Below are 18,369 nucleotides of genomic sequence, written 5' to 3' on the forward strand. Positions count from 1 at the left end.
ACCCTCGTGGATCATCAAAGGAATACATTATGTTCCTTATATTCTGTTTGTCTATATTGCCTTACTGAAAGGCACAGACATCTAGTCTGTCTAGGGTTGGAGGGTACATGTGGCAATGGAACCATTCCTATCAGGCTCATGAGGACAGAAGGTTCTGTTAGGTTTCTTCTCAGAATGGGCCTTAGTTGTCAAAGGCGGCGCCCTAGGAGCAGCCCCACCGCCTGGGCGACCAGGTCTGGGCGGTGGGGCCCTATATTGCCGCCTAGGTCACCTAGACTCTGCTTAGGCTGTCGCCACTTAAGCTTTTTTTTTTGAAGACATCATTTGTTTTCTTCTTTGAGGAGAGGAAGAAGAAAAAGAAGACAATATACATGTTATTATATATTTTATATTTTTTTATTTATTTTGGGTACTGCCTAGGCCCCGCCTAGGCCTTTTTAGGGGCTCACCACCTAGGCTCTTCCTAGCGCCTATGACAACTAAGGAATGGGCAAATGTATAGCCTTACACATCATCTCTGAGAAATAATCAGCTACCAAAATCCCTTTGAATATGCAGTCTTGCTGTCCTTGACCCCCACTTTCATGAGATCTTCATATCAACGCCTTTGCTTTTGGGAGGTGCCTTTCCTCCTTCCTTAAAAGTTGCCTTAATAATAAGCTTATTTCTTTGTCTAATAAGGACATCTAAATGATTGTATTGGTTTCCACTCTCTATTTAAATTTATGTAGGTGTATGTTATGATTTTTAACATAAAATGTACCATAGAAGACGAGAAATTACAATTATAATGACTTGCATGAGTAAACCTTAAACTAGTAAAGTGATGCTGATGCCTTTTCTTTATTTGGAGGGATTGCTGGTGTCCGAGACCGAGCTTTTGGAATGAGGCATTGCAATGTTGAGCTCTACTGAGTGAAAAATGCGAGTGTAGAAACGTGCATTATGCATTGGGATATCTAATACGTGCATTGCTAGCATGACACGCAATGGACAACAATATCGTTATTGGTGCGACGATGTGTGGCAGCACAGACATGGAGTGTTTTGGTTAAGCAGTGCCACTGGATCAGAGGATGTTGCCTTTGGAGATTTGGTTAAGTACCTCTCGACTTGGATGAGTTCTCACGCACAACGTTTGGTGCACGCGATGGTGCATGTGGGTTAGGGCTAATTCTCTGAGGGATCACCTTAGACTATTCCAACCTAGTATGGTGACTCGGGGCTAGGCGAGTGAATGCCTAAGCGTCAGTGAGCAGTCTGGATTGTGTTGATTGCTATGACGTATCAACTATCAGTTGGCTGCAAGATTGGGCGGTCTTTGGAATAACTTCTTCCATCCGTTGGCGTATCTGTAAGGCTTTCCTGATGATGCTGTCAGGAGGTCACGTCACACCTTGAGAGGTGCGACATTGCTATTGGATGTCGGTTGCGTTCAGAGGGGCGTGAGCGTCGCCCCCCTCTTATAACTTGGACGATGACCCCTTTGTGCCTTCATTGATGCACGATGCCTATGTACTTAAGAAAAGATGCGCATAGCTAGTGCTTTGGGCTAGACAATTATGCATAGAGTGATGCGTTTGATAAGCTTTCGCTTAGGCAGCTGTGCATGGGATGATGCACAATGCCAATGAAACGATTCATCACAAAGAAATGAGTTTGTGTGCTTTTAGCGATTAGACTAGGTAGTTTGGCGCTATACGGGCTCACAAAAAATTTTATGCCCATGTCAATGGTGACCATGCCTTTGGGTCATTGTGTCACTCTAAGAGGGTAGTGTTCGTTGGATAAGTCCAAGAGATGGTTTGTCTCGTGTATGCGTATGTGTTCTGTTGAAGCGTGGTGAACCGAGCATAAAAGCAAGTTGTTGACATGGTGATTTGGGACATCTTGTTGATAGTAAGCAGAAGCGAAGGTTGTTGCTTAGTTGACTAAGGAAACCAAGATCCTCACCATTTATGCATCAAGCTCACTGGTGGAGTATGGCATTTGCCTTGTGCACGATGCATAGAGTGAACATTGAATTCGGTTGGATAGATATGACTTGTATGTTCTCTCCCAAGCGTCTGAGAAGGACGAAGTTGTGAGTTTGCATAATACCCACCTTTTGAGCAAAGATGTTTTTTGTGTTGGTCTCTTGTGTTTGGCGATTATTCTTTGAATTGTGCTTGTGGAAGAAGCCGTTGTTCTTGGCTTGTCGGTGTGGTTCTTGCGGGAATGTGTTTGTTGGCTTCAGAAGTGAGTTGCAACATATTGATTTCAAATGAGAGTTGCAACGTTGGGCCTAGAGTTGCCTCTGTTTGGACGAGTGACCAGGAAGACCGCTTTGAAGGACCATTACATGGTGATATGAGAGTAGGCATCTCTCACTTGAGGACTAGTTTGGACCATTGAAAACTACAAGTTGCTACCTTAAAAGAACAAATATTCCTGCGGCACACATCAGTGGTTGCTCTTTTCTGCGAAGACCACAAAAGACTTGGAATTGCCCTTGTTGGGATTAAAGGGTCCCCATCTATGAGCATGAAGATGACAAGTTTGCCGTGCAGGCGAGGATGTCCCGCTTGTGTATGAGACTACACTGGTATTCCACGAACGAAAAATGCTTGGTTGTTGAGGGAGCGGAAGACTATTGTCTAAGTGACTTCAGATCCATTGAGGTATAGAACTCGACGTATTGAAGGTTGCGATGTTGGCATGTTGAAACTAGGGTGAGTTTATGAGGATAAAGAAAGGAGGAACCAAAGAAAAGTGCGAAGGGAAACTGACAACTTAAAGTGAAGATTGTTCTTACCTGCACCAACATTGTCGAGGACAACAATGGCTTGGGTGTGGGAGAATGTCCCGAACAAAGCTTTTGGAATAGGGTATGTGCAATGTTGAGCTCTACTGAGTGGAAAATGCATCGAGTGTAGGAATGCACAATATGCGTTGGGGTATTCGAGACGTGCAGTGAAAGCATGGCATGTGATAGACAATGCTATTGTCATTGGTGCATTGGTGTGACAACACAAATGTGAAGTATTTTGGTTAAGCAGTTCCAGCAAATCAGAGGATGTTGCCTTTGAAGATTTGGTTAAGTACATCTCGACTTGGATGAGTTCTCACACATAGCGTTTGGTGCACACGAGGTTACATCTATGTTAAGGATAATTCTCCTAGGGATCACCTTAAGTAGTTCCAACCGAGTATGGTTACTCGGGGCTAGGCAAGTGAATGCCTAGGTGTCATAGAGTAATTTGGGTAGCGTTTCTTGCTATGATGTATCAACACCGTAAGGTTGGGCGATCTTGGGAATAACTTCTCTATTCTGTTGACATACAGAGCTAGTGGCTTGGGCCAGCCAGTTATACATGGAGTGATGCGTTTGATCAACTTTCACTTAGGCAGTTGTGTACTAGGTGGTGCGTTGTGCCAATGAAATGATTCAACATACGGAAATGAGTTTGTGTGAAGCCTTTGACTGTTAGGCTGGACCAGAGTTACTAGTCGAGGAAGCAGGAGCGGGAAGCGATACGGGAAGCGGGAAGCGAGGCACTTTCAAAAATTTAGGAAGCGGGGAAGCGTGGGACCACTTAGAAGAAAATTTTGAACCGTCTCGGAAGCGAACCAGAAGCGAGGGGGAAGCGAAAAAATGAAAAAAATGGGTTAGCGTGGGGAGAAGCGCGCTTCCCAAAAAAGGGGGACGCTTCCACTCACGCTTCGGAAGCGCGACGTTTCATGCTTCCGAAGCGTGCTTCGGGGAAGCATGCTTCCCCTTTTGCCTAGGCGCTTCCGGTAACTCTGGGCTAGACAGACTGGGCAGTTATGCACTAGGTGGTGTGCAGTGCCAATGAAATGATTCAACACACGAAAATGAGTTTGTGTGAGGCATTTGACCGTTAGGCTGGACAGACGGGGCAGTTTGGCCCTGCACGGGCTCACAAAAAATTTTATGCCCGTGACAGCTGAGGCCATATGTTGTAATATTGTTACTTGGATACTCATTTGGTAGAAATCCTTTGTAATAAAACAAGATGTGCACGAACACAATGCCAACAAAGGGCTACAAAAGTGCACAAACACAAGAGGACCTCTAATGGACCAATTACAATCCCACAAAAGAGATACACAAAAATAACAATTCACAAGAGAGCAACAATGTAAAAAATATAAATGTATTACTTCACACAACCAACTAGTTGTTGGGCTAGCCTCGAATGTCATATTTATGACCGTTGAGAGCAGCCCAACAACTAGTTGGGCTGTCCCCAACAGTCATAAACAAAAATATAAAAAAATAAAAATAAAAAGAAAGAGAAAGACTAGCCTTATAGGCTGATCCCTATTGCAACATGGATTTACTGATATACCCTTGATGGGTATTTCAGTTTACATAAACATAAATATATATCAATCATAGATATCGGTGATATTTTGAAAATAGCGTGATATTATCGCTTTAAATTTGGCAAACGATAATATATGTAAAATAGCACGATATTTTGAAAATATCGCCAAATTGATAATATCGGGATATTATCATGAGAATATCGATAAAATAGCACGATATTTTGAAAATATTTCCAAATTAATAATATTGTGATATTATCATTAGAATATCACAATATTCTTGTGATATTATCACAAGCCCTACTTTTTTATTTATTTTTTATGTTTTAAATATGTTCTTTTCTTTCTTTTTACATTTTTTACTTATTTCCTTTATTATTTATGTATTTTTTCGAAACATGATATTTTCTTACTTTTGTTATTTTTTATATTTTTGAAACCCTAATAACTTTTTGAGATTTTTTTGAGATTTATCACCAAACCTATAATATCGCGAGAAATAGCCTCTTGAGATATAGCCAATACCGATATTTGTGACTGATATATATATTTTAACACTCAAACTTACGGTGAGATTACCGAAAGTTCTAAAGAAAAAGAAAACGAGGTAGAAGAAAAACTTTGGTAAAAAAGTCCACAATTTGAAATTCAAACAAAACATATGGTAAATTAATCATCTCCTTCAACTGTTATTCGTGAACGTAGTGACAATCCATTTCGATGTGCTTTGTTCGTTCATGGAATGTATGAATGTTGGCTATATATATATGACATTCTTGTTATCACAACATAACTTTAAAAGTTTCGAAATATCAACTCACATATCTATAAGGACCATAATTACACAACCTCTGTTGTTGTAGCCGTCGCCCTGTACTCAGTTTTCGTGAAGGACAAAGACACTTTTTGTTGCTTTTTACACCTTCAAGATCTAGGAAAATCACCTAAAAATACACAAAACCCATAGTTTATTTGGATCTCCTCCCCGGTGAGATTCAATATATGCAATAAGATTTAAAAATGAGAAAGAGGATAAGAAAATCATTTTAGATATAGTGTTTTTAATGTATTGAACTATTCTCAACACAACACTCATGTAAATTGAATTAGGCGCATGTTGAAATTGACTTGCAATATGCATTGCATGTGCAATATCTGGTCTAGTAATAGACAAGTACATCAATGATCCAATAATTTGCCAATAAGAAGTTGGATCATCCAATAAGACTCCATCTTCAGCTAGCAGATTTTTCATCTGTGATCCTCGAGCGTGCAACAATATCAGCTGCAAATTTGATTTGGGACAAAATATTTCCCCTTGGCGAATAAGCTACTTCAATATGCCCAGTCAACTTCACAGATTGGAGATCTTGGACCCAACAACTGTTAGATGAGAAAAAGACTTTGCACCCATAATCGAGCATTTGAGAAACCGAAAAAAGGTTTAAATCAAGTTTTGAAATAATTCTTAACATTTGAAACATTTTTTTGAATCACTTGAAATTTTGTTAAGCTTCTTATACTTTTTACTTTTAAAAAAGTTCCATCGACGATTGTTACACATGAAAAATATGAATTAATGCAATTGGATAGTAAAGATTCATTGTGTGTTATATGAAAAAAAGACTCTTGAATCTAAAATCCAAGAGGACTTCCCCAAAGGAGAAGAGGAAGAAACGGTTGCACCAGATGTAGGAGTGACTTTTAGGATTTGTAAAACGGCCTCCGCAATTTGGGCAATCGTCAAATCATTGAGGTTGCTACCTTTTCTTGCTTTTTTACGTTTTGAAGGTTTTTCACTCACTACGACCACCTTTCTTTTGAGTTTGGGTCTTATATGCCATGGTTCATTACAAAAATGACAAGCAACCTTTCTTGCTCCTCCATTGTACTTTTTCTCAACGTGAGGAGGTTTATAGGTTTTTACAGTTTTCGAGTCTTGATACAACAAAAACCTCTGGTTTCCTCTTGATACACTTGAGCAAGAGCATCACTTATAGGAGTAGAAGTTTTATGAAATAGAGATGACCATACTTGCTCAAATTCCAGTCTAAGGCTATATAATAAGGAGAAAAAAATTCTCTTTTCACTTGTTTTTGCCTCTTTTAATTGTCGAACATTCCCACTTAGGTTCTATCATAGCCAATTCATCCCAAATAGGAGATAAAAATTTCTTTAACACTTTGATCTCTTTGCTTGTTATTATGCACTTTATCTTGAAGGTAATATAATCGAGCCATGTCCTTTTGAATGAATGTGTTCTTTAAGAATGCCCATGCATCACATGCTTTTTTGAATTTGATCAATGTTGTGAAGAGCGTTGAGGCGTAGTGAGAGGCGCTCCACCAAAATCTGAGGCGAGGCGTAAAGTGTAAGCCTTACAATTTTTTTTGAAAACTTAAAAAAAAAATTATAAAAATATCTAAAATTACAAATAAATAAAAAATGCTTTATTGATGAAGCAACAACCAACAAGAAATAAAAAATCTCAAATAAATACTGAAAAAATATGAGATTAACATGTAAAAGTAACATTAATTCAACAACTTGATCTATGTAAGTATCTAAGAAATAAATATGAGTATTCATTTAATAAAAAATTAACATTAACAACAAAATGCATATTAGCATTAACATTATGTCATAATTAGAAAATGCATGATAGCATTAATAACCAAATGTTAATATATTTGTCCAAAACTCTTCAAAATGAGAGTGTTAACATTTACAAATGCAAATGAAAGACCGCAAAAAACATATAAATGCCTATAGCCCTATGATATGAATTAGGGCCTAGGCTCTTCTTGTGTCTCGTCATCATCAATATCTAAGTCATCTGAGGAATCCATATAAATAGGTTCTCCTTCATCCTCATTCTCTAACTCTTCATCATCTGCACTTTCTTTTTCCATATCCTTGGCCACTTTTTTTGCTTTTCTTTTTCCTTCAATAAAAATTCATGTATTAAATGCTTATTTTATCAAATTAAAAAAATACATTTATATTTATAGCAAGATAAAAAGAATATAGCTTTACCTCGATCGCTTGAAAACCTGTCTTGCCTAAAACCACTTTGTGAATCATGAGGTGAAGTGACTTTTTCAATAGGCACATGCTCAATGACATTTATGTCGAAGTTCAAATCCAACCATGAATCCTTCAACCAATTGGGATCACTTGGCAACACTGTATCTTCCTTTTTTACAATCCACTCATCGTCTGAGTCTATATGATCTAGACATATAGGGTCTTTGGTAGCCCCCATCATATTTCTCTTTCTTAATTTCATATTTTACATTACAAAAACCAATGCATTCATCTTCTCTTGTTCAAGTCTATTTTTCCATTTTGTATGTACTTATAATTCTAAATAATTGATAATCAATTATAAGATAATTACACTTATAAAAATGTATTTCAAAAATAAAATAAAAAACCATAAACCAATGAGAAAGTATTCCAATTCCTCTCATACCCCGATGCACTGCTAGTCAAACGTAGATTTCGAATTGCAAAATTCATCAATTTAGGATTTTCGTGCCCAAATAAACTCTACCAATAAAACAATAAAAAATTGATAAAAATATTAAGAATGTCACAATTAATAAAAACATAAAGAAAATATTAACAAATAATAACATAATCGCAAACTTACCAGGACTTTTTAATTTTCTTGTTGTAGCGGCTACCTCTCTACCAAACAACTCCTTTGCCTTTTTAAATACATCGATTTGTATTATAATTTTCAACCGAACATTCGCATTCGAAACCAAATTTTCAACACAATCATAAAAGCCACTCATATCTTCTCCATCCAGGGAAAAATAAGGATTTAAATAATAGGCAGCCTCATGCAAAAGCTTATGAAGTTGCAATTCCCATCTTTTATCAATGATATCCCAAATAAGTTTATATTTTTTTTCAACCTTGTCAAGGTTTTAAGTAGTTTTCTCATTTGCTCTATCCATTGATTCGTACAAAAATCCCATAGTAAGCTCATCTGCATCCATTAATCGCAACACTTTCACGAGAGGCAGTGTAGCTTTAATTGCATATGATATGGCAATCAAAAACTTATAATCATTAAGAACAATATAAGAAATGCTCTTAACATCAGATTTCTTATAGTAATTAAATGATCTAAAATTTGAAGAAAAGAACATAGACTTCAACTCTTTCTTATAACACCCAATAGTATGAAGCGTGATATATTTTGTGGCAAAATGAGTGACGACTAGACATTGAAGTTCTTTCCTCTTTATGAACTTTCTCATCAAATTTAAGACTATAGATATATTTTATATTTTTTTTTGCCTTTTTCACTGTATCTTTAAAAATTGATATCTTTCCAATATCTTATAACATCAGATCCAAGCAATGCATCACACATGGTGTTCAAAAACATGTTTTTTCTACTATTAACATATTTTCAGCTGCTATATAATTTGGTGCATTATCTGTAAAAAATTGCATCATATTACTTTCACCAACTTCTTTAAGAACTTCTTCAAACAACTTATACAAATTTGCACCAGTTTTTTTTATGAGTCTTATGTCAACAAACTTCAAAAATACTGTCTCAGCTGAGCTTTTCACAAGAAAATTAATTTTCTTCCTTTTTCATATGTCCAACCATCTGCCATAATGTTGCAACCAACTTTTGGCCATTTATTTTTAGAACTCTTTCAAAATTTCATAAGTACAATCTACCTCCTTCAAAATTCACGTTCTGATCTCGTGGTAAGAAGACGATTTGAACCCTTACTCATAATTTGCAATAGCTTCTACCATTGCACCAAAATATGGACTGTTGCAAAGATTAAATGATAATGTATTTGAATAAAAAAATCTACTAATGATACAATATACACTTATTCTCTCATCTCTTTTGAAAACAATGTTTATTGTGGTTTATTGTGCTTTTTTCACAAAAAGGTCCATGAGACCACCTGTGTTTGTTTTTGCAACACTACATGATCCACTGGTTTCTTTGTTCATGTTATCACATGTTGATGATCCAAAATAAACACTCCCGATTTTGAACTTGTTTTGTTTCTCTTGTTTGTTTTGCTGCTGATCCCTTAGATGATTCTGAAAAAACCTTTTCACATCAGGTTAAACCGTTTCACATGTACTTAAACCATATTTCGTGTCAGCTAAGTGATGTTTTAACCTATAGATGCCTTCTGTAGTTTATTTATGACAATAATTGATGTCCTACGAGTTTGGGATCTTTAGTGAGATTTGAAACTTTAGCTCCATGATCTCATCCTACATCTCTTCCTATTGTTCAACTGCAAAAATGCATATAAGAAAATATATATTAACAAAGAAATTTATATTACAAATACCATTCTTTGATAACAAACACATTCAAAATCTAGATAAAAGAACATTTAAGGTTCTATGAAATCATTCTCATGGAGCTGAATCATTTAACAACAAAGGAAAAAGACCCAAATACTCAAATATGTATCAACAACTTAAAACACTACCAAATATGCAGCAATCAAAATTGCATCAATTATGTAGATGAAAATAACATGTATACATCTATTGAGAACGGAAAATCAAAGTGCATATAACATGTGTAGATAAACATGCGGTGTGTGTATGTGTGCTTTGTTTGTATGCATTGTCTATACCAGTGTTGTTAAAAGCGTTGAGGCGTAGCGAGGCGCTCCACCAAAATCCGAGGCGAGGCGCAAAGCGTAAGCCTCAAAAAAAAAAAAATTTAACTAAAAAAAACTATAAAAATGATCTAAAATTATAAATAAATAAGAAATGCTGAACCCATCGATAGACAGAATCGGCATTTGGTGAAGATCGACATTTGAATAGACAGAATCCGACTTATGTGCAAGACTTTTTTGCTGATTCAAAAATCAATAACCATTAATAAAAACATGGTTTTTTTGTTAAAGAACACTGTCAAAATAAATTGAAAATCATGTTTTTTTTTGTTAAAGAACACTATCAAAAGATTGATTTCTATTAAATCAACCATGCTGAACCCATCGATAGGGCCAGATTGATCAAAATAACTTAGTACCAATGAGATCCCAGAGGGAGTTATGACCACAGAGGATGATATAGGGATGAGTGGAGCCGGGTTCCCCATAAACGTAGGTTACACGGTTTCACAAAGAACAAATGACAAAAGAAGAAGCTGGGGAAAAACACACAGATCTTACCTGTCACCGGAATGCGCAGAGGTCGCCGGAATGGACGGCGGTGGCGGTGAGTCGCTGGCCGATGGCGAGTGGTGGCCGGCGGGTCGCCGATGGCTTCTCAGCAGAGGAAAGAAGAAGGTGGAAGAGTGGTGGCCGGCGGCGAGTGGTGGCCAGCGGGTCGCCGATGGCTTCTCAGCAAAGGAAAGAAGAAGGTGGAAGAGTGGTGGCCGGCGGCGAGTGGTGGCCGGCGGCGAGCAGTGGCGGGGGACGAGAGGGGACGGAGTGGAGAGAGAAGGGGCGAGGGCTTTCCCTCGCCCCGAAGCATATGTCTTTTTTAAAGACATATTCTCGATCTTTCGAGAATACGGGGCCCGGATCCGGGTCGATCTCGGGTCTGGGCCATCTGATTTCTTAATGCGCGCCTCAGTTTGAGGCGCGCCTCGCCTCAAGGCGTACGCCTCAAGGCGCATGAGGCGTACGCCTTGAGGCTGCTGCGCTTTTTAAGTGCGCCTCAAGGCGAAAAGGGCCTCGCCTCGAGGCGAGGCGCGCTTTTTGCGCCTTGAGGCGCGTTTTTAACAACACTGGTCTATACATTTGTATTGGGTGAGTGACTGTGTGTGTATTACTGTAGTGTATAAATGTAGTTGAGTTCAATTTGTAAAAGTGCATTAACTGTTATCTTTAATAACTCTAATTGTTGATATTTTATTGGTTTTTACTTCACAATTCATACATTTATTTCTTTATGTTGTATTTATATGAATTGTCTTTTGTTCTTTGGTTAAATAATGACATCTTCTTTGTTGGATCAGTTAAATTATTGCGTTGTAGTCATTGCTTGAAATTCGTTTTATAATTTAGTTTAGATTCTTCACTTAATGTCCAAATTATTTATTAATAGGACATGAATGATGCATCTTTAATTTTTTTATTTGGTCCTTTTTTTAATATTTTTTGTGAAGCCTTGAGGCTTACGCCACGCTTCATGAGTAGGTCTTACGCCTCTCTACGCCTCAATGCTATTCACAACATTGGTATACACATATATATATATATATATATATATATATATATATATGATCTATACAATATATTTTAATATCTTGTTGTTATTAAACTTTTCCCCCCATCTAACATGGTCTTCTAAAAGTGTTGGTCATCTCTTTAATTTATATAGACATAAAGGAAGAATTTATTCAGAGTCTACTGGCAGTGACTGATTGTTGATTAGTTTACTAATGCTTATCTTTTTCTGTATGTTGAGCAGAAAGATGCGATTTTGGAGGTTTTCTATGAAAAACACATGGACCATTTAATAGATGTTGTAGCCTCATCCTGCCCCCCAAAAGCGACAGCTCTAAGTGTGGGTACTTTGGCTGGTTTTGATGCTCGGGCTGTCACTCGGCCTGAGATTCTCCTGAACATTTGTGAACTGCTCTGCTTTTGTGTGCATCACCATCCGTATAGGATAAAGTAAAGTATTGATATCACTTCATGCTTAGCATTGTTTTCTTCAACATGTTGGTCTAATCCCAAGCTGACTTATAAACATGGTTTCCATTATTGCAGATGCAATTTTCTTCTCAACAATGCCATAAAGAAGGTACTATCTCTAATTCACAGAAAAGAGAAGTACTTAGTGGTTTCAGCTGTTCGCTTTCTGCGGGCAGTTATCTCACATAATGTAAGTGATTTGACCTTCATCTTTCAACTAATTCTCATGTCAACATGGCATAATGTTTGTTTGTGTTAGAATTCCCAATCTGTATTTCTTTAACACTTGCTTATATTATTGACGTCCGGGCAAACACCAAGGGCCAAGACACTGAAAGAGAGGTTGTGAAGTAAAGTTTTATCACTGCTTCACTCAAACTCAAGAGCATGCAAAGAGATGCACAATCCACATATTCTTACATGAAGCACAAGAAATAACATGAAATACTAAGAGATCTGTAGAACGGGAGGGGCCATGAGAGGCAGCTACCCATAAACATGTGTAATATTCCAGAAACAAAATATCTAGCTGTCTTGTTCTTAAAGCGAGCAATCGGGAAGCGATCAACTCAGTGGTCATTGCTATGTATGAATATGTCCGTGCAAATCTCATAGGCAGGAGGATACATTTTCTCGCCAGGGCTCATCTTCTCTTGATATTATCTTGCAAAATATTTGCATTGCCAGTCTGTCTCTTGGAGGAACTCTCAAGAGAGACTTGATGGTGGAGTGCATGTGCATGCACAATTGCACATACACACACTATGGTGCAACACCATTGATTAGCTATATCCAGTAGGCTTGGCTAAAAGTATGATTTGTAAGTTCCATGTTTCGTATATTGCCATTTTCATTGTGTACTGAAAATGGGTCTCAGAGTTCTTGATTTCCCAATGTCTGAGCATATCAGACATGAACTTGTTTGATCACATTTTTGGTGGAAACGTACTTGCTGCCATTCCTTCTTGTTGTTGACTGTTTCCAGACACTTGTTTGGTTTTAAAACTTTTTTCAAACTCTTATGGTTCTGTGACAATCTTTTGCATTTGCAAGCCTGTGTCTATAGGGGTTTTTGGTCTTTTGCTTTGGCTTTACTTTCGATGTGCCCATCACGAGGGCACTACCAACTATCTAGCACAAGTCTTATGAGATCTTGTAGACATGTTTATGATGGTTTTTTGTTATTGTTTTTTTTTTTTTGTGAAAGTGCGTTTTCGATCATTGATTCTTTGATTGCTTTAAAATTCTGTTCAGAAGTCTAGACTCTAAAACCCCTAATTTAATAAATGTTCTCCAGTAAAAACAACCGTGGAGGTCACATCTTATAATCTGATCCACACACCCATTACCAATGTTTAGAAAATCAATAGGGCTTCTACTGCATAGATGGTACTACCGATAGTACCGAAAAAGTCTATTCATGTATTTTATGTGTGCCTGTTCCTGCACGTTTGTGTATCTGTTTATTGCTTCAAGTCTTGTGGTGTGTGCATATGTTTTTTATTTGTCTATTGCTTTAACTGACAATTATGTGGTTGTATCTGAGAGTCTAGCTTGTTTGTTTTGCCTTCTTGAGAGAATTATTAATATTTATCTGGAGAGAGCAAGATGGAGGGAGCAGAAAATGGACTCATCCTGCATGAGGCCTAACTGCCAGGACATCTCTCTCTCTCTCTCTCTCCATTGCCACCCGGCATTAACTATGACAACTGCTGACCAGTGACCACCAACCTCCCACCCTTCCTCTTCATCTTCTTCCTTTTTCATATTTAAATTCTTATTCTTCTTTTTCCTTGTTTTCCTCTTCTTTCCCTTCTCCCTCTTTCTGTTCTTTCTCACTACTAGTTGGCTATGTCACAAAGGTTCATCCACACGAGGACATGTGATGAAAGTATGACTCACAAGTTTGATTTTTTTTGGAAAATAGGACATGAAGGACACAATTTTTTAATTTTAAATCAATAAAAAACTATTTTTTGATATTTAATAAGAAATACATGTTTTATTGAAAAACATTAGTGTTCAAATGTTATTAAAATTATGAAAATAATGTCATAATCATTGGTGCCCGTGTCGGTGTGTCTGAGAATGTTCGATTGTGTCATCAAGGACACAACCCCAAAATGGTGTATTCCTCTGACATAGCTAGTTGGCCACACATTATTAGGAGTGATAGATTGCTGGAGAGCTATGTTACATGGACACTTCTCCCAGGCTGAAGTGTCTCTGTCAGACACTTATCGACATTGACACTGACACTCCTGGACATGGCACCGACTCACCGTTTTTAAAATCAAGTGTCCAAAATTTTGGACATGCGTGTCGAGTGTTCGACACCTTAAAATATGTTTAGACACTCCGTGTCTAGCGAGTGTCCATACAAGTGTCTTGTTTTGTGCATCATGGACACTTGGACACTTGTGTTGAGTTGCTCTATGTTCTACCTTAGAAGTGTGGTTGTTGATTAGTCTTGATGATATGTTTTTGTACTTACAATCTTACATGTTTATATTTTGCGACATTTGTATAAATCATGGTTACCAGTCGAGGAAGTGGGAGCGGGAAGCGGAAGCGAGAAGCATAACACTTTCAAAATTTTAGGAAGCGGGAAGCGTGGGATGATTTAAAAGCGAATCAAGAATCATCTCGAAAGCGACCTAGGAAGCGAACCGGAAGCGAAAAAAAAAATACAAAAAAGAAAAAGAAAAAAAAGGGGAAATGCGGGGAAGCGAGCTTCCCAAAAAAAAAATCAGCGCTTCCCAGCGCATTTCAGAAGCGCGACGTTTCGTGCTTCGGGGAAGCGCGCTTCCCCACTAGGCTAGGCGCTTCCGGTAACTCTGGTATAAATCATCAAGGATCAGATTACAAATGAGAAAGGAATGTGCATTTTATATTTTATGGTTTTGTTTGCATATTCTTTAAATCTCTCTTTTTTCTCTTTCCATATATATATATAGCCGTGTCCAAGTGTCTAGTTTTTTAAGACTCGCCGTGTTTGACACTTTTTCCCTTGTTCAACAATGTCGATGTCCAAGTAACATAGCTGGAGAGGAAAAAGCGAGAGGTAAGATTCAGACATGGTCATAGGCACGTCAGTGGGCATTTTTGTCCACTTTTTTTTTAAATGTTTTACACTAATCACAAATATCAACAATGTTTTGAACTTATCTTAAAAAACCAATTAAATAAACTAAATGAGACAGTTTTTAAAAACTCATGATACTTTAGGCAAAAAATGTCAGTTTGTAATGGCCTATTTTTTTTAGTGGACAAAATTTTAACCAACAGGATTTGATGCATTCAATGGAAGGGTGTAAGGCCTCTTTTATAGGCAATAAAGTAGCCTCCCTCTCCTTCCTTCATTGATGCAGGATTGAAAACAAAAGGCCACTTACTACAATTTAAATTAATGAGTACTTTTTTGCTCTCAATACAAGACAGAGAACTAAACTAGGATTGATGGTGAACGAGCTTAGGGCCTTTTTGAAATGAAAAAGGAAAAAATATGAGGATCTGTGACCTAAAACATGTTTTTGCATTTTATTTTTAATTTTCTTAATTATATACATATATAGCATACATGCATACATATGTGTATATATCTATGTATATATATGCATATACATATCCTCATATCCTATTTGTTACAAGATTAACAATTTCATGTTTCGTGTGAGATCCACATTCATGTACATGTTCACTTCTTTGTGACAGTATGTAATCGAGGCCTTAACTTTGGTCCTCGATAGTACCATATCCTCCAGTAGAAGTCATGGTTTCAGGTCGTAAATTAGACTTCGTAGATTTGTTTGGCAGTGTTTCTTTAGCAAGAAATATGCTTATGATCTAATTGTTTTGATGTAAAATTCTAATATTTTTTTGTGTGAAGATTTGGTTCATAATGTGTCACTGAACTTGGAACCATTTAAAATCTTATATAGATATCAAAATATGTGAAATTAATGCATGTTTTTCACTAAAGAAGCTTTGAAGATCTCATCTATAGACAGTATAGTATGTTGATGCCAACTTGATGGCTACAACTTGAGATATGTGTGTGTTTGTGCACCCATGTGTGTAAAATCTCACCCTTTGAGTCCTAAGAATACTCAATGTTTTTCAGCAGATTCATTGCTGTACAAGTGATTTAAGATTGAAAGGTTCTTATCTTCCACTGTATGGTTGAAGAATTAAATAAGACTAATTAATTGGAATAGGCATAAGCGTAAATTGGGAGATTTCAAGTGCCACTTTGTAAATATTTTTGTGATGTCTATATGCTAAGGTTTGTGCCTCTAAGTGCATACGTTTGTTGTCCTTTTGTTTTGAATGGGTGAGTGAACTGATGTTGAAGTTCTGTATGCTTGTAGGATGATGGCCTTCTTCATCATATAGTTAAGAACGACCTTTTGAAACCTATAGTGGATGTTTTTGTTGCGAATGGAATTCGCTACAATCTGCTCAACTCTGCAGTCATAGAGCTTTTTGATCATATCCGTAAGGTGTCTATCTCTTTTATTCTGTTTCTGTATTCCTTATGGTTCAAATTTGTTGGTTTTCCTTCAGCATCATCCTTTTTTGTGCAGGAAAGCCTTAAACCCTTGATTACATACACAGTCGAGTGCCTTTGGGGCCAGTTAGAGAAATTTGAGTACATAGAAACATTTAGATCACTAAAACTCAAGTACGAGCAGGTGAGGGCCCTCTTTAGTATAGAAATTTGAAATTTGAAATTTGGGGAGGATCATGTAATGCAAATAATCAATAAGATGGAAGTTCTAGAATCAATAATGATTATGCACTAGTTTCTGTTTATCTTTTAAATTATATCTGGTTTCTGAAGGATAATGTTTGAGTTTCATTGCTTTGTTAGGCACTGGAAACTTGCCAAACTAAAAACACTAAAGGTGACGTGGACCCAAGAAAGAGGATGGATGAACGTGCTCTCGAGAAAGAGGAGGAAGATTATTTTAATGACAGGTATACTCCTACCCCTACCTGTCTCATGACTAAAGATTTCTTCATGTTCTATGTTTTTCTTAAATTTTTTTATTTTTCTTCAGTGATGAAGAAGATTCTGCCACAGCCCATGTCTCCAGTGCACGGAACCAACCAGCACAATCTGACCTGGTAAATGGGATGAGTACAAGCTATTCATCAAGGTATTGCTTCCTGTGTGTGTGTGTTGGGGGGGGGGGGGTTGTTAAAGACCCCACTGTATTAAACGTGCATGAAATGTTACAGGGCGGGGTCGATAGGGCTGGTTGACTATGAGGATGACGACGACGATGATGATTCCCCACCTCGGCATGGGGATAAGCAGGCGGTTTCTACCATTTGCAACAGCGCATCTGACTCTTGTGAAAAGCGGAAACCAAGTGTCAGAGCCAACTCTAAGGATGAAAGATTAGATATGACAAAAAAGCAAAGATTAAACCGAAACTCAGACAATCGATCTGTCAATGTTGTTTCAGATTGTTTGATGTGTACCCCAGTTGAGTCCCCTAAAAAGAAGATGGTTTCTGCTAATTCTCATCAATCTGCTTCTAAGAGCACACATTCAGAAGAATCTCATGGTGAAACGGCAGGTGCAGTTCCGAGAGGTTGCAATTGCGTATCTTCTAATGCTGATATCAGACAAAGTAATGGAGAGGATCGATCGCTGGCTCCTGTCAGTAACTCTGCATCTGAGTTGGCTGTAAACGGAGCTAAAGTTGCGACCTCCGAGCCATATCCAGTCCGATGACATCTATAATCATCGAGCATGTGGTTATCAAGTTGACTTTATTTGGGGTTCAAAAACATGGAACAAGATGCAGCAGCTTCCAATTTTTTAGCACATAAAAGAAGAAACAAAAGGAAAAGAAGATGTCTGCCTTGGTGGCTAGAGGGAAATAAAGGTTGCAACTTTTTTTTCGCATTGCTGTCATGGTTTAATCATCTAATTTATCAGTAAGCAGACGTACAAGAGAGGATGCATCACTGCAGCTGCTGCCATTATATCCACCTCAGCGAAGCGTGCATTCTCGGCATGTTATCTGGCTATTGTGATTATCTCATCGTTGTAAGTGCTGCTGCTGCTTGATCACGTTTTCTTACAAACATTCATTTCCCTTTTCTTTTTCTTTTTTTTTGTTTTTTCCTTTGCTTTAATGGGTTTTTTTTCCATCCAAGTTGGGAGCCCACGTGGCATTTTCCTTTTTCTTTCTTCCTTCCAATTTTCAGTGTTAGGGTGTTGGGTCTTTTGGGAGATTAGTGATAGCAGAAATAACGATATGGGCTTTAGGCTTTTAGCTGTGTAACAATTTGTAGACCATGTACATTGTTGTGGTGAAAAGTGGGAAATCTCATTGGGGTCTTTTAACTCTTT

At 37.5% G+C, this 18,369-nt stretch overlaps 1 protein-coding gene across 1 annotated transcript in view; it reads left to right on the forward strand.

Moving 5' to 3' along the window:
• The window catches only part of LOC149844128 (uncharacterized), a 61,996-nt gene extending 43,627 nt beyond the window's left edge, over nt 1–18,369 (forward strand). Inside the window, exons 19-25 of the mRNA XM_090000334.1 lie at nt 11,773–11,978; nt 12,075–12,189; nt 16,370–16,501; nt 16,586–16,693; nt 16,873–16,979; nt 17,063–17,161; nt 17,244–18,369. Of these exons, the coding sequence (XP_089856460.1) occupies nt 11,773–11,978; nt 12,075–12,189; nt 16,370–16,501; nt 16,586–16,693; nt 16,873–16,979; nt 17,063–17,161; nt 17,244–17,745 (1,269 nt within the window). The 3' untranslated portion in view covers nt 17,746–18,369. The remainder of the gene's footprint in view (nt 1–11,772; nt 11,979–12,074; nt 12,190–16,369; nt 16,502–16,585; nt 16,694–16,872; nt 16,980–17,062; nt 17,162–17,243) is intronic.

The sequence above is a fragment of the Nuphar pumila genome, chromosome 3 (genome assembly GCF_984573655.1).
Source record: "Nuphar pumila chromosome 3, dmNupPumi1.hap1.1, whole genome shotgun sequence".
Lineage (NCBI taxonomy): Eukaryota > Viridiplantae > Streptophyta > Magnoliopsida > Nymphaeales > Nymphaeaceae > Nuphar > Nuphar pumila.